General features: G+C 37.5%; 1 protein-coding gene across 1 annotated transcript in view; it reads right to left on the minus strand.

Annotated features, from left to right (window-relative positions):
• man1a1 (mannosidase, alpha, class 1A, member 1) overlaps window positions 1-18,273 on the minus strand; it is a 195,011-nt gene that overhangs the window by 138,277 nt on the left and 38,461 nt on the right. The window contains exon 2 of the mRNA XM_038272736.1: window positions 4,752-4,848. Coding sequence (XP_038128664.1) covers window positions 4,752-4,848 — 97 coding nt within the window. The remainder of the gene's footprint in view (window positions 1-4,751; window positions 4,849-18,273) is intronic.

Below are 18,273 nucleotides of genomic sequence, written 5' to 3' on the forward strand. Positions count from 1 at the left end.
TTATATAGCGCCAATTTACAACACATGTCATCTTAAGGCACTTTACAGGTCACCAGATCATACAGTCAAATTGATTCAAAGCTTTCTATGAAAAAACAGTTAATTGTATCGACTCATTGGCTTGAATGCAATCCCTCACACTAAGCATGCTTGTAGAAACAGTGGAGAGGAAAAACTCCCTTTTAACAGGAAGAAACCTCCAGCAGAACCCGGCTCAGTGTGAGCGGCCATCTGCTGAGGCCGACTGGGGTTCAAGGAGACAGAAGCAGAGATACAAAAAGCAGTTGTAAGAGGCGGCCCTGTCCAGGAAAAACACAGCCAGGCAGGCGAGCTCCGAGCCAGCTCCCATGCCAGAGGATGAAGAGAGCACATCTAGCCAGTCACAGTCAGAGAAACAGGACTACACTGGAAAACAGGCTGATATCTAACATCTGTAACAAATGATGGCAACAGGACAGCTGATATTTCTATCCAGGATGGAGTCACAGCCAAAAAGGAACAGACTATGCGAAGCTACTATGGGAAAAAGCAGAGAGAGCATAACGTAAGAGATTGAACTAACAGATTCTGCAGAGAAGGAGAATAGAAATAGAATGAAGCAGAATGAGGAAATCGGGGTCCCTATGTCCTCCAGAAGTCTAAGTCTATAGCAGCTTAACTATAGAGATAGCTCAGGATAACCTGAGCCACTCTAACCATAAACTTTATCAAAAAGGAAAGTTTTAAGCCTAGTCTTAAAACTAGACAGGGTGTCTGCCTCACAGACTAAAACTGGTAGTTGGTTCCACAGGAGAGGAGTCTTATAACAGGCTTTAATGCCAAAATACTCCAGTTCCTTCTTGTCTTTGTGTATGTATTGCATTGCAAAAGGAAGCTGAGATAAATGGTTATTGCTTTATATATATATATATATATATATATATATATATATATATATATATATATATATATATATACATACACCAGATTCATCAGCTTACAATTATGAGCTGTAATGATTCAACTGTTATAAATGATTGACATAGCATACTCATATTTGCTTAGTTGTTACATTTATATTAAAGACTAGAGTACATCTGATCTCCAAAGGAAATAATACTCATGAAGAATCAGAAAGAAGAAGAACTGTGACTTCATGTTAGATTAAATAATTTTGAAATCTACAGGTGCTGGTCATAAAATTAGAATATCATGAAAAAGTAGATTGATTTCAGTAATTCCATTTAAAAAGTGAAACTTGTATATTATATTCATACATTACATACAAACTCATATATTTCAGATGTTTATTTTGTTTAATTTTGATGATTACAAATGACAACAAATGAAAATCTCAAATTCATCATATCAGAAAATTAGAATATTACTGAAGACCAATAAAAACAAAGGATTTATAGAAATGTTGGCCAACTGAAAAGTATGAACATGAAAAGTATGAGCATGTACAGCACTCAGTATTTAGTTGGGCCTCCTTTGGCCTGTATTACTGCAGCAATGCAGCGTGGCATGGAGTCGATCAGTCTGTGGCACTGCTCAGGTGTTATGATAGCCCAGGTTGCTCTAATAGTGGCTTTTAGCTCTTCTGAATTGTTGGGTCTGGTGTATTGCATCTTCTTCTTCACAATACCCCATAGATTTCTATGGGGTTAAGGTCAGGAGAGTTTGCTGGCCAATTAAGAACAGGGATACCATGGTCCTTCAACCAGGTACTGGTAGCTTTGGCACTGTGTGCAGGTGCCAAGTCCTGTTGGAAAATGAAATCTGCATCTCCAAAAAGTTGGTCAGCTGCAGGAAGCATGAAGTGCTCTAAAACTTCCTGGTATGTGGCTGCGTTGACCCTGGACCTCAGAAAACACAATGGACCAACACCAGCAGATGACATGGCACCCCAAACCATCACTGACTGTGGAAACTTTACACTGGACTTCAAGCAACGTGGATGAAGTGCCTCTCTTCTTTTCCTCCAGACTCTGGGACCTTGATTTCCAAAGGAAATGCAAAATTTACTTTCATCAGAGAACATGACTTTGGACCACTCACCAGCAGTCCAGTCCTGTTTCTCTTTAGCCCAGGCAAGACGCTTCTGACGCTGTCTGTGGTTCAAGAGTGGCTTGACACAAGGAATGCGACAGCAGAAACCCATGTCTTTCATACGTCTGTGTGTGGTGGTTCTTGAAGCACTCACTCCAGCTGCAGTCCACTCTTTGTGAATCTCCCCCACATTTTTGAATGGATTTTGTTTCACAATCCTCTCCAGGGTGCGGTTATCTCTCTTGCTTGTACACTTTTTTCGACCACATCTTTTCCTTCCCTTCGCCTCTCTATTAATGTGCTTGGACACTGAGCTCTGTGAACAGCCAGCCTCTTTAGCGATGACCTTTTGTGTCTTGCCCTCCTTGTGCAAGGTGTCGATGGTCGTCTTTTGGACAACTGTCAAGTCAGCAGTCTTCCCCATGATTGTGTAGCCTATAGAACTAGACTGAAAGACCATTTAAAGGCTTTTGCAGGTGGTTTGAGTTAATTAGCTGATTAGAGTGTGGCACCAGGGGCCATCAATTTTGAACCTTTTCACAATATTCTAATTTTCTGATATGATGAATTTGAGATTTTCATTTGTTGTCATTTGTAATCATCAAAATTAAACAAAATAAACATCTGAAATATATGAGTTTGTATGTAATGTATGAATATAATATACAAGTTTCACTTTTTAAATGGAATTACTGAACTCAATCAACTTTTTCATGATATTCTAATTTTATGACCAGCACCTGTATTATGACCGCTTGGTTTAATGTTGTTCATATAAACACCCTCAGCAGTGAACAGCTGACTCATTGCATAATATTAAAGTTTAGGCTGATTGTTGACAGCGTTTGTTGTATAAGAGCTGGAGGAGGCTGTGACAGAGCCCTTAGGATAAGATGTCCCATTTACTGATGGAGGTAGATCTGGAAGAACAGACTGTTAGCTTTGTTAGAGGGGAATGTATAGAGAAGGGGAAACAAAGGATTGAACAGGCTAATCTAATAATTAGTATTCATAGACCTGGATTGTTCTCTCCCTCCTACATTTACATATGACTCTACAATAATGGAACGGATTCCATTATTAAATGTAAGAGGAGCAGCATTAAAATGAGCTTGCAGTGCAGAGGTTCTGACATGTGCTCTGGAAATGTATGAAAACACTGGAGCTTAACCACTTATAGAATCAGAGTCTGTACCCCAATGATGACGTGATAAAGGAAAGTAAAAGTACCAGTAGGTCCACAATATAACAGGAGGGTTTCTACCATATTTTAAAGCCTAATACATATGCTTGTTTTGGAGACATAATTTATTTTAGTGTAGAATCATCGCTTACATCAAAATAACAGGCCCAAAGTGATGCTATAAAGATAAATAGTAAATAGTAAAGGTACATGCGGTACATTCAGACATATATATTAAATATCCTCCCTGTTTTATCAGGCAAGTGACTAATTCTTATTTTTGTTAAAAGAGAGCTGATCAGTTCCTGCATATTAGTTTTGTCCTAAAAAAAAAGAAAATTAAAGTGCTTTCGTATTATAATTATACATTTTTTACTTAACTAGAAAGAACCCTGTGCCTCAGGAAAAAACAAATCCCTACAGTATAAAAAATGTTATAAAGTATAGGTATTTCTCTTGATATTAAATTTGAAAGTTTAGAATCATGACAGGTATAGCCAGAGGATTCATTTTAATGATTAAACAGCAGAACCAGGGCTGGGATTTTGGTTTTATACCTTTAAATAAAACCCAGGCTAACAAAAGCTAGTCAAGGGTTTGGGCAGAAGAGAACAAAAGCTTGTTAAAGAAAAACAATATAACTTAAAAAAAGGGAGGGAATATGTTTACATATTAATACATTTAACCATTTAGGATTTTGGTTTTTCCATGAAAACAACAAATTACTGATAAATATTTGCTGTGCAATGCAATGCTGGCATCTAAATATATAAACTGTTAAGAAAATGTTTCCTATAATTACTTTTATAAAGGCAGTGATGTGTCAGTTTCTGTATTTATAACTAACAGCTGCTGTGAGGCCAAAACTCATCAATATCTTCTATACTGAAACACAGCTCTCCCCATTGAACTGAAGGATCCATTTTATCTTTAGGCTTTTCTTAATAACAGTCATTTTCCTTCAGAAGCGCATTTGGAAAAAAGAAAACACCCCAAAAATAAAAACTGATGCTAGATTTGAACATGGAAACACAACTAGAGGAAGAGTAGAGAGCATGTTGTGGTGTTTGGTTATCAGTAGTTAGGCAATGCTGCTTCTTCTCATGTGAATGACATCTTATCAGTGTCCTGCAATAGTGATACGCTAACTGACACACACGGATCCCCATGAGAGTGACACAAGCCAGAAGCATTACTAAAAAACACCTCTCAGGGTTTACATGAGCATTTGTTCTTAATATTTACAACCAGGCTCTGCAACCATCTAACTGCTACCGCTGCGCTGCTCCGGGACTTAAAAGCTGACAGCTACGAACACCGCTGCCCCCATTAGCCCCGCAGCTGCTGACAACTGGTTAGAAGCAGAAACATAATATAAATATATGATAAAGTTGACATTTAGAGGCATGCATAGGAGGATGGGTCTAAGTGGCAGCCAATTTGGCTGCTTATCTAAAGGCCAAGGCTGCTGGCGACAGGAAACCAGATCAATCCGCTGTGTGTGTTTGTGCTGGTGTGTGCCTGGTCTTTCTCTCACCGAATAGATTGCTGGAGTGGCCCTGCTTGGAGACGGGCCGGAGCTCATTGGAACCCCAGGCGTAGCGCTGGTAGCTGTCCCAGGCGTGCTTCATCATCTGACAGGTGGGAAAGAAACAGAGGAGGGCACAAAAAGAGAAAAGTTAAACTTTGAGCTACTACAACTGATTTATTTCTACATTAGACATTAATAATAATAATAATAATAATACATTTTATTTGTATTGCACTTTACATTTAAAAAAAATCTCAAAGTGCTAACATTAACATCTCTATTAATATTAGAAGGTATGTTTAAAAAATGTAACAATGAAGCCGTCTACTCTGTTTACGCTGTGATGAATCTCTAGCTTTTCTATTACTTTTGTCTGTTTTTATTGCATTGCATTAAAACCTAATGTCTAAATATATAACAGAATATATATAATGGTAAATATAACATATTTACCAAAGCTATAGCAGGCAGCTACATGTAATCAATGACAGGATTCATTTAGAACCTAATAAAGCCCATTTCACATAAACTACAAACTGAAACAAGACAGTCACTGTTAGATAAGAACCAATTAAATAAAGGAAGATTTAAATATTGTGTTATTTCAGCTTTTCTGTATTTTAACAAACCCTTAATTTCCTTTTATTCTGCTTTAATATTTACACACCAGCATCTTTCCTTATGCTGCTGTTTCTGGGAAACGCACCAGTCCCTCCAGCAGCAACCAAACCTTCATACTGACATCAATGAACTTTACAGGTGGGATGATTTTCACCTCTAAATGTAACGATGGTCTAACTTACAAGCTTTAACCAGTTTTTCTATGAAGTATTTCATTTTGTTCTGTAACTGATAAGCACATTTTACACTAACACATACTTAACTTTGGAGAAAACACATTGACACAGACTGTTTTTTTTTCACAAAATGCTAAAACATCTAAAATGTGCTTTTGGTTGTTTGCTAAACAATAAAACTAACTACTTTCTCAGAGAGCAGAGCCACATTGGATTGATAATCTTAGAGCTGTTAATGAAACAAAACTGGAATTGGAAGGTCAGAAATTCAAACAACTGCTCAGTTATTTTTGATCGTGAACAAAAACAAAAACGTCTTTTCTCATGTAGATTTCCGACCGGAACATCGACGCATGTTCCAATTGTGGAAATCTTGGTTACACGACATTAACTTAAAGCCCTCTAGAACCTGCATCCAGATTAGAGTCTAAATCCCTTTATCCTCCACCCTCTGACAGATCTGTTCACTCACAGTTCACTGCTCCTTTTAGAAATGCATCCTACTGGAAGTACAACTTGACTCCAATGTTATCTTTGAAAACCCGACTGTGTTTTGGTGAATATACAGTCAGAGCCCACATTGCTCCTGGTTCCTGTTCTTACGACCCATGCAGGTGTGGGAGCGTAATGCGCATTCAGCTGCAAGCAGCAGTGTCTCACAGCGCAGCTCTCTCTTTAGCTGCTGAATCAGTTACGTTTGTCTATAAGCTCTGATGCATGCTGAGAACAACAATAATTAGAGGTAATTATTTGTAATGACAGTTACAAATGGTCACAGCAGGCAGTAAACCAGTAGGTCAACGAATCTGTTAGCTGGTGTGACTTGTTGCCTCGGAAACTAAAGTTATTATAGTGAGCCAGTAAAGCTGTCAAACAACGGCACAGCCATTTAGCAAGTCAGTCAAGCAGGAAAATAGCCTGAAAATACGCTCCGTGAACCGTTATACTGCAACCCTCACCTCTAAGTACACAGAGCAAAGCTGAAAGTTGACAGGAAATCAAACACAAGCTTCTAGCTGACCTTTTAAGATATTTTTAGACAACCAGATACCCAGATCATAAATCATCGGCATGTCTAGACATTTAAGATGAGGTAAAGCCATACAATGATTTTTGATCACTGCAGCTATGAATGTGGAAAACATGAAACTCAGGACCAGGCAGATAAAAACCTAAATGCACAAAAGCTGAAACATCTGCTTAAATGTTTCCATCATGGAGTGGTGATTAAGAAGCATTAATTCACGGAAAGCAGAAATATGACCATCAGATGCAGTGAGGTTTTGTTTGCCCTCATTGTGTTTGCAGCTGGGCACTCAGGTTTATCAAAAGAAAACACTTTGGTCATCCAACAGCACTGGCAAGCATTCAAGAGAGAGACGACATGTTCTACATGTGTTCTACTGCGACTGGAACATGAGCTGGACATTATTTGTTTTGCTAACAGTCTCTCTGGCTGCTGCAATGAAATAAAACAATTACATACAGCTAATTTCAAATACAGTAAAGGAAATATTTATCTCTATGAATCTCATTTTTATTTGAAGAGAGTGCTGCTAACAATTCACAGCTCATCCCATCATTTTCTATCCCATTCCCATTTCTTCTCTTCCTAGTTCCACTATGAGGCCATAAACATACCAGGTTCTCCTATCAGTTTTATTAATTTTTTTTAATTCAGTATAATAAAAACATACAACTCCTGAAATCTTACAATTAGCTGAGCATTTTAAGACGCATCACATTTCAATTGACTGTCATTGTGATGCCAGTTTGGCTCAGCTGAGTGTTAGGAATGACGGATATGGATTGACCCAAAAACAGAATAAACACTGTTTTAACACTGCAAAAAATGTAAATCTAATTAAGTCATTTTTTCTTTAAATAAGTGCATTTCTTCTTGAATTGAGGGGGTAATTTGAAATAAGAAAAAACTATTGCTTAGTCTTATTTTAAGTGCATATTTTCTAATTATCTTATTTTAAGTGTAAAAATACTCATTCCATTGGCAAACTATCTTATTTTCCTGCTCAAATTAAGGGTAAATATACTTGATTTAATAAATTTTTACTTAATTTCAGATCGTTTTTGCAGTGAACAATTAGCAAAAAAAAAAGAGAACTGCTACCTCAGGTGTTAAAGTTGGTACAAAATATCTCCCAAATACTTCTCTACTATGATATTATGTTGATTTGGGATTTGTTTCAGGTTAAGATATATTATGTGCTTCAGGGTGAAGCATTGCTGCTTTATAGCATGAAGATCCTGGTTTCTTTCTAAATGAAGTCTGTATGTGTCCCTTTGCATGCATTCTTTCCTCTCAGATACTCCAGCTTCTTTTCTACAGTCTAAAAACATGACTGATGGGTAAATTTATCATTCAAAATTGCCTATAAGTATGAGTTTATGTTTGCATGGCTGTATGTCCTGTGTCTCCCGGTTACTCCCTGTGATTGGCTCCATGACTCTTAGATATTGGTATCAGCAAGAATGTGCTTTCTATTCAAATATGTGAGAAAAACAAGAAAAAAAAATGGCTATATTGTCAGAGTTCTGCTGGTTGTTTTGTTTTTCTGGCACAATTTTCTCCACTGTTGGCTCCATTAGAGCGTCGATGAATATGTAAATATGATTGAACCTCAGTTAGTCTCTGCAAAAACCTGATAAGAATCCTAATTTCTATGCAACTGGTTTTCTGAAGAAGTGTGTCTCAGAATGGTTTTTTTATCATGTATTTTTAAACTGTATTTGTCAATATGGGGGTTTGACATCGACCACATGCAAACAAAACTACTGTTTTACTAAAAACGACAGAAAATAACTTAGAAATACTTCTGTATTGTGACTTTCATTGTTGCAACAATAAATAGGGAGTGGTGGCCTAGTGGTTAGGGCATAGAGTGTGGAATCCTTAGGTTGTGACTTTGAGGTTTTTGTCATTTGGAGCCGTTCTGAAGATATTCGGTTAAGTTATATCCAAGTAATGTCTTCCTATGGGCAACGACTTGAAGCCACAAACTAAACTGTTCACAATATATTCTTTATGCTACGCCAGCATTCATAACATGTAGGCGAATCACTGTCAACCAGACCTCCGCGGTTATATTTTTTATATTTATATTTTTTTTAAACAAAGCGGTGCGTGTATGACGTCATCCGCGCACTGGACAGGAGTTGTGACAGCAGCCCGGGCCACAGGCGGCTACGCTCTACCCCTTCTATTCGTTCGGCGAGCTAATCTGAATCGTTCAATTCCATTTGGAGAGCGAGATCATCTGTGGTAGCAGCACTAGACATCTTCCAGGCATGAGGAAAACTAGCAGCAGTTCAGCGGACAGGATAAATGAACGGTAAATATAAATATAAAAAATATATCCACAGATGTCTGGGGGACAGTGATTCTCCTACATGTTATGAATGCTGGCGTAACATAAAGAATTATGAACAGTTTAGTTTGTGCCTTCAACTCGTTGCCCAAAAGGAAGACGTTACTTGGATATAACCTGACGGAATATATTCAGAACAGTTCCAAATGACACAAAACTCATATAGGTGAGTAGAACATGATGTAATAACGTAAAATCATGGGTCAAATGTAAAAAAAACGGCGTTTCCCTTTAACCCTACACTGCTCCCCAGGCGCCCCACAATGCCAGTCCACTGCTCCCCTAGGTGATGGGTAAAATGCAGAGTTCATTTTGTTGCTCTGTACTTGTTACAGTGTAAGGACAATAAAATACTGCAAGAAGAAGAAAAAAAAGAAGATAAATACCACAAAATACTGCTTTTCCCTATAAACGTTTCCCTCTCTGACAGACCTGTTTGTTGTTTTGAAAAATGTCTCATTAAAGGTGAACATTTTTTAAGATAATTTATTCTGGTCTCTCTTTTTTTTTTTTTTTTTTTTTTTTGAAAACAACAAAAAAAAAGGTTTCCTGACTCTCAATATCTCCACCTTTAAACCATTGCATAGAGGTTATCAGTAAGCATTTTAGACTGCTAGCCTTTAATATGAAAGCTGTCAGTCTGTGCTGCCTTTTTATTGTCCAAAAGAAAACAGGAACACAAACTATGATATGCCGAAAGTTGAAGCTGTTTATTTTTGTGAAATCTTGTTAAAGCTGTTGTTTTCCTACATCCTTGCACTGTGCACTGTGCACTGTGCACTATAGCTGCCAAAGGATAAATACACTTTGTGTTTCCGTCATTGTTGCATTCTCTATTGGTGGATGGACATCACCACCAACAAGTGAATCGATCTGGTTTAATCCAGCTAAATAAACTTCCTCAAAGCCTCGTTAAACTGCTGACAAACTTCAGGCAGCAGAAAAGCATCCTACAGCCAGAACACAACTGTTCATTGATAATAAATAGGTAAGTGGTGGTAATCTGACTTAGCACAGATGAACAAGTTTTCTCTATGTTTTGGTGCGCTAACCTGTGTTAGATTTAATGCAGAGCCCAGCTATGTGTTGACTCTAATTGGATTAACTGCTCAGGATTTTCAGGGATTATTAGGGTCTGGTGGCAGAGATTTCAAACAAAGAATCGCTCTGTGCACATCCGTGCGACGGCTCGATCCATGGAAGATTATGTCATTTAGATCCAGACCTCCTTTCAGCCACAAAATTCTGCAGCCGATCATGCATAAAGAGAGTAAAGATTTAATCTATTTCTTGGGAGGTAGTGACAATCAGACTCTTATTCTTTAACTGATTCTTATCCTTCATAATCCTCTCTAGCATTATTGCCCAAGAGCAAGTTTACTTAATCCATCACAAACTGAAAAACAGATCGAGATGAATCCCAAAACCCTTTAATTCAGCAGCATACTTTTTCTTTTTTTTTTAAATAGAACTGAAACAAACAAACCCTAGGAGATTATTTATGAATAAGGGAATATTTCATAAGAAAACCTTTCTGGGCACTATGAACCCCTTTCGTTAGAAAACAAACTGTTCTGGGAATGAAAACCAGACAATGATCTAAACCTGACGTTTCCCTGCTTGTAGACGCAAATACATGCACATTCAATAATAATGCTAAATTATTTATAAGCAGCAAAGATCACAGCTGAATGGCTCCACTTCTTCAGTAATCGGTGTAAAAGAAAACTGGTTTTTTTTACAGAAAGGAGAAGGTAGGTGTGTCTGAGGGCAGGAGAAAAGGCCAGATGTTTGTTAAAACGGATAGGATCTGACAATTATTGGGTAAATATGAACAAATATGAACACATATATACAGGCTTTTGTCTGAGAGAGCAGGACTCTTTGTGCTTTTTGATAAAAGGCAGATGGTTAACTGGAAAAATAATCTGCTCTATGCAACGGTCCTTGTTCAGAGGGGGTTTCCTCCACAAGTTTCACTCATGACTAAGAAAGGACCTAACCAGCTGCCTACCCAAAACTACAGCAGCTTCCTGATTTTACGTGTTCCCGCAAACACGTCAGCATGTATCAGAGAAACTGTGCTCTGCAGTCTGTCCAGATTGCTTATAACAGCGACCGACTGCTGGCTGCAAAGGTAAACAATTATACTTTGTGCTAACAGTGTTCATAAAGCAGGAAAACAAATGATTTTCCTTGGTGTAAAACTAATTACACAAAATACAGTGAAGTCTCTGAACATAATAAGAGTGTAATCAGTGAAACGGAACAAACCAGAAGTCAGGAGAAACGTTTTGTGATCTGTAGAGGCAGAGCTCCCAGATGGCCAACAATTTGTTTTCATTCAATAATGCAGCAGAATGGATTCGCACACAGCCAACAGATTTAGGTGTAGATTTATAACATCAAGTGTTAACAGCACGTCATTGTGTCCGTTTTTCTAAAATAAACGGTTAGTCTTCAGATTTTCCACAAAATGGCAATTAGCATGGACCAATCTTGATGTTCATTTGCCTTTCCTTTAAAAATCATTTCAAAAAAGCTAACCTGAAAGCTTCTCCTTTTAATAAAGCTCTAAGTTATGCGGCTTAAGTTGGACTGAACTGTTTCTATAGTAAGGCCTCTATAAGGCATCTCTCGCTCTACTCCTTTCTGCTACTTCTCTCTATGTATTTATCCAGCATTTACAATCTAGCTGCTCCTACTATTACAGATATGACAGCTGGTTTGGTGTTTATATATTTGCCCGTTTGTTCTGTCGGACTTAAGAATGTCTGTAAAAAACGTCATTTTCTTAGATAACATGGAGGATACCCCTGCAGTAACAACTGCATGCTTTAAATTGTGATAAAGGTAGGATCACCTAACCCAATAGTACCTGTTTAATACTGAAGGATACAAAAAAGAAATATTTAAATCTGGATGAGTAAAATTTTTCTTAAAATAAGTGAATTTGTTCTTGAATTCAGAAGGTAAAAGAGACAATTTGCCAATTGAACAAGAACAGTTCAATTTAAAATAAGAAAACACAATTGCATTTTCTTATTTCAAGTGCATTTCATCCTAATATCATATTCTTAAGGTAAAAATACTAATTCCAATGGCAAATTGTCTTATTTACCTACTCAAATTAAAGGGAAATCCACTTATTTTAAGACATTTTTACTAATTTCTAGTGTACTGAAGATTAACTCTGTTTTAAATTCTTCAGGTCTACTGCTTTAGTGTTTCTTTTGAACCATTTTGTTTCTTAGAGCTACTAACTGAACAACAGCTGACTAAGAGTTTAGACTGCTTATCCTCCCGCAGCAATGTGTTGCAGTGAGGTTGTCGCAGATATTTTTGATTATGCCCAGTGTTGCATAGTAACGAAGTAAAAATACTTCACTACTGTACTTAAGTATATTTCGGAGTACTTTACACTTTCCAAGAGTATTACTTTTTTTTGAGAACTTTCACTTTTACTTCACTACATTTACGAACTTAATTTCATACTTTTACTCCGATACATTTTCAATGTTTGGTTTAGTTACTAAGTAAAAAAAAAAAACAGCGAGAAAAAACGCAAGTGCTTTGACCCCGCCTACTGACTACAAAGTTGGGTCTTGCCTGGGCTTGTTCATCAACTGTTGGATTAATTGTACAAGTTATTCTACTTTAATCATATTATACTTATACATTCAAATTTATACATTTGCATATTCCTGTATACTTGTATTACACAAAGTGTTGAAATGTTTCACTTGCTGTCTTTCTAATGCTTGTTATTAGTGTGTGCAGATGGAGTGCTGGCTGCTCAAGGTCAGCAAGGAGAAAACACGGGGAAATGCACTCACTAACACCGGAGAAAGGAGTGAAAGCTCTTATCTCATGATACTGTATGATGTTATGCAGACTTCTGGTTCCGACTGGCTTCACCCTTCCCCCTCCCCTTAGCAGTCGGAACCACATTGTAGCCAGGGCGTTTCCTTAATAAAAAGCTTGGTAGAGCGGGGACTTTTTCAGAGTGGTTTGGAGAATTGTAACTGAACAGTCTCTGATCACTCTCCTTGCAAGTAAATCATACTAAAATTCTCTGTGTCTTCCTTTGTACAGGTTACTGCATAAAATGTTTGGTGTTTAAACCTAACATCAACACCAATAGGATACACCTGTTTCACAAAGCCAGTCAAAATTTATCCTACACTCGGTTGTTTAGATTATTTTAAGTAAATTTAACCTTCAAAGTTTACCAACATGTAAGAAAATGTCATTCAAACTGCATTTACTTTTTACTTATACTTTTCACTACATTACTTGAGTACATCTATTTTTACAGTAATTCTTATACTTAAGTACAAGTCATTTCAGATACTTTAAGACTTTTACTGAAGTAACATTTCAGTCGGTGACTTGGACTTTTACCAAAGTCATATTTTGGAGAATTACTTATGCTTTTAGTTGACTCCGAGATTTCAGTACTTTATACAACACTGATTATGCCCGATATTGAAGCGTGGTCTGCGCTATGTTATTGCACGCTACAACGCAAGAGGGACAGTCAAGAACTGGCTATGGGTCTAGATACAGCCGAGGCGGTGCGACAACGGAGGGACATGAGGGCGAAAAAGAGCGGGGAGCAGCGTTGTCGCTCCTCTAGCTGATCCAACTTCATGAGTCGCTTTCCAAAATGGCGGTAAGGTATCAAACAGGAAATATGCATAGTGTGAGGCGGATGTAGATTTGACCAATCAGAGGCCTCCTGTCTGCGTTCACCTTTAATTTTAGAGAGGTGAACCAGAGTGTCTGTGGAAGGGGCGGGGGCATATTTGCGTTCACTGCGATACAAACGCAGATGACCTGGTTTATGAGTATACATCAGCCTTTAGTGTTTGTTTTTGGTCTCTGCTGTCACCACATACAGTCAATGAAAACGGGCCCATATCAGACTGTGTCACTGGATCTACAGGATTCGATTCTATCCAAATAGAATTGATCCCAAGTGTATTTCTGTAGAACTGGAAATGACTTGGACAGTATTTGGGACACATATAGCAGCACTACCTCCAATGCTTATGTAAATATGCAATTCTCTAAATATTCTATAAATGGAATAATAATAAACTCATGACTTAAAGCAATGCACCAAATGAGAATTAGAAAAGCTAAATATATAGCTGACAATCTGCTACTTCCTATCCTGGAAAAAAACACGAGTGATTAATCAGCATCCCTTTGAAAAAGTGAAAATCAGGAACCCACAGCAGAAAAAAAACCTCCCGCTGACATCATTCAGCTTCCCGGCGGGAGCCATCATGTTCTTACAACATGTATGATAACTTTCCTTCTGCACACGGAGCTCGACATTTCCATTCATTTACCAAGGGGATTGTTTACAAGGCACGTCTGTGTTTATGTTTCCCAGAATTTTAATAAACCACCCCACATCCCCATCTCTCTATGTCGGGAAGGAAAAGAAAAACAGACCATAAGTAAAAAAAAAAAAAAATGGTGCTGCATCTGAGAGCTCAGAGAACAAGTTCTGCAGCTTTAAACAGGCTGTGCACAGCTGCAGATATACACATGACCTTTTATGGGAAGAGAGAGGATAGTGGACAAACTGAGTGCATTTCAGAAACAAAAGGGAGAAGACAGACCTGTCTGCCAGGATCACATGTTTCAGAAATGAATGCCTCCCAAGAACTTATCGCTGAGATCATTTAAAAATTAGCAGAACAAATAAACATAATAGGACTTTTTAGTTCAGGGGTTAGCAGAGGACTCCCCTGATCTGTGGAAAGTGATCACAGCGACTGAAAACCTGTTTCTAATTGTTGATGTGCAGCAGAGTGTTATTGAAGCAGCTCTCATGGCCAGATGTTAAAGAAACATAACTAGTCTATTTGGATCGACATGGCATCAAGATGCTGAGAGAAGAGCGGGTCATTAGGAGGACAGAAAGACGTGGCTCTGATAAACAACAGGAGAGGAAAAAGTGCATGAAGTATACACAGAAACTAAAATGCATCACTGAATTAATGAAACCATTCAAACATTTCTGTGAACATTATAGAGAAACATTACAGAAAATATTTCTTTACAAACATTTCTAAATAGCATTAAATTATCAACAAGGCCCAGAGACCCCAGTGACACTGCCAGTCTCCCCCGCCTGTTCAGGACCTAGAAGCCACACCAATGGAGCATCTCCAGACTTCCTGTGTTACATTAACCCAGAGCCTACTGTGTATAATGTACATAGCTATACTATATACACTTCCTTGTAAGTGCAAATCTACTTGGCAATTAGGGATGCACGATATAATCGGCCCCCCTATCGGTATCGGCCTTAAAACTGAATATCGGACATCGGCCACCCCACCGATATTTAACCCGATATTTGATCAGCTTCTGAGTTTCTAAAGTCTAAAAAAAAAAAAAATACTACTTCTTCTTCCTCAAAAACTTATTTTTTACAGACTTAAAAACTTCTAAAGACGAGGGAAAAAATATTGATACATTAAAATATCACAATATCTTCATATGCTGATATATTGCCATTTAAAAACACCATATCAATCTCTTTTACTAATGAAATATTGCTATATGTCATCTTTATGCTACGAAATCCCCCCAAAATTCACGAAATGTTGCCATATTTTTATGTGTTGATATATTGACGCGGTATCGATCTATTTTACTAACAAAATCTCACAAGAATTTGCAAAATATCACGAGAGTTTGTAACAGAACGATGAAATTTCACGAGATTTTGAAAGTAAAATAGATCGATACCGCGTTTTTAAAAATCAATTTGATATCAGGATATGCTATTTTCAATGACTACTTATTTTTGTCCAGCTTTAACATCAGTATCGATATCGGTTATCGACTACATGAGTTTTAAAATATCGGCATATCGGATATCGGCCAAAATCCCAATATCGTGCATCCCTATTGGCAATGATTCTGATTCTGAAATTATTAGGATGCACATTAGTTTTCTGGTTACTACACTTTAATCTAGAGACCGGTACATCAGCCAGCCAATATTTTTGGACCAATATCAGTGAATGCATGTGGTGGCCTTGCCTTGAAATCATATGGAGGGGAACAATGTTGCTTCAAAAAAAAATAAAAATTACAATGTAAAGCTTTTTTTTTTTTTTTTTACTGTTAAATCAATACAAATTATCGGTAATGCTTTGATGATATGTGTCCTTCCAGTGGTTCCTGAATGCAACAGCTGGTGATATTTTGTCCACCTAAACTGTAGAGCATTATTCCACACTCCATGTAACCAAAGCTCCGCCCCCACAAAAAGGAAAACTGAAAAAATAAACCTTCCATCTGAAGTTTAAAACATGTATTTTCCATTTCAAATCTTTCTTTGCAGTTTTCCTGTTTTTAAAAGTTTAAAATGAAGGTTTTTGAACCAATTTCTAATTTAACTAATATGTTAACAACATAATTTGGTATATGGTTGCTTCATTTGTTAACAGATGTTTCTCTTTTGTTTATATTGAGATTTGTGTAACATTTGTTATCATTCTTACATATCTATCATGTAAATGGAGGAAGAAACAGTGATATTAGCTTCAACAATTAGCTTCAACAAGCCCAAAACATATCTGCAGCTCTTAACGGAAATCTGTAAGACCGATCTGTAATCGATTATTTAGCCCGATCTGTCTTCTCTATAAGCCTGAACAGTTTTCCTTTCACATGAAACTACCACCACCATGCGTCACCATGGGCCGTGTGTTCAGGCTGCTCCAGGGAATTATTTTCCACCACACCCAACATCTTACAAGTGCTCCAAAGTATTTGGTTTAATTCACATCTAATAAGTAATTTCCGCCTTTATTCAGATGTGTAAGAGCAGCACAGAACTTTAACCTCCAATTTATTGGATTGAACCTTAAAAAACTTTGTGAGGTCCTTATCAATAATGAAACAATAAATAAGTAGATGTCTTATGTAGAGATGTCCCGATCCAGGTTTTTGCACTTCCGATCCGATAGCGATATTGTTTTTGGACTTCCGATCCGATACCGATACTGGCCGATACCAGCCTATCCGAGCATTTATTTAAGTTTAAGTTAAAGTATTTAGCCTTAGTTGTAAGACTCATGTTGAAAAGGGTTTTAGTACTCTTGATAACATCTAGCCAGCGGAATTAGGTGAGATTGAATAAAACACAATGATTGGTAACAACAAACTTACCTGTTTATTAAGAGATAAACACAAACTGGACAAAATTATGAATAGCAATCTGAAATTGCACAGTGAACAGTAAAACCATAAACAGTTAAAGGCGCAAGTATTACTGTAAGTTTTAATAAAAATGCAAAACAGACAAGAGTGGAACATAGTCTATTAACTTAGAATTAGGACTCTACTCTTGAAAAAAAAGACACTGCTTAAAAAAAAATCAGTGCAAATAATAGTGAACTATAACACAAAAATGCCTTATACTCTCCAATCTCCTCCACACCTAGTCTCCATCTACACATCGTCAGGATAAAATAATCCCACACGGCTGACATTTTCCCCGCTATCTTCCAATTCACCTGTTTTAATGGTTAGGCCAGGAGACAGACCCAAAAAGACCTGTGGGTGTGTTGAAGGTGTTCTGAAAAATACGGACCGGATTCGGGGAACACTGGCGCAAAATAGTGGAATGGATCGTTTCAATCGGCGCAACTGGAAAATACGGACCGGATCGGCAGTCTGGATCGGCATTTTTACATGCCTTGCCGATACGCATTTTTTTGCCAATATCGGCGTCCGATCCGATACGTGGATCGGATCGGGACAAGCCTAGTCTTATGTAGAGGTGAGTATTGGCATGAGTGTTGCGATTCAATACATGTCGCGATACTTTGGTCACGATACGATATTATCACGATATTGCATTATCACTATATATTGCCATATTTTCCCCAGCTATCAAAGTCAAATGATGAGATAAAACAGCAAGTGCTGTATATTTTCATCAGAAAATATTAATTAGGTATTTTCATCCATGTTGTTTGGGGTTTTCTTCCACTGTGACTGCCTCAAATACAGATTTGGTGCTGCACGCACATTTAAAGGGCTCCACAGCGCTTTCTGCCAGAGTGGTGGTGCAGAGGTGGCCCATTTTCCCATCAATGTTTTACGTAACCTTTTTTTTTTTTGAAAATCGATACTAAGAAGTGAAAGATCGATATTATATTAGGCAGCCGAATATCACGATATATCGCCAAAACAATTATTTCCCACACCCCTAGTCTTATGTGCAGATGACATTAGAAGGAACAGAACTAAACAATCTTGACAAAAAGCTTTTGACTCAAACCCTGAAATTTACCAGTAAAACAT

Source organism: Cyprinodon tularosa, unplaced genomic scaffold, assembly GCF_016077235.1.
Source record: "Cyprinodon tularosa strain WSP-4 unplaced genomic scaffold, ASM1607723v1 ctg84, whole genome shotgun sequence".
NCBI lineage: Eukaryota > Metazoa > Chordata > Actinopteri > Cyprinodontiformes > Cyprinodontidae > Cyprinodon > Cyprinodon tularosa.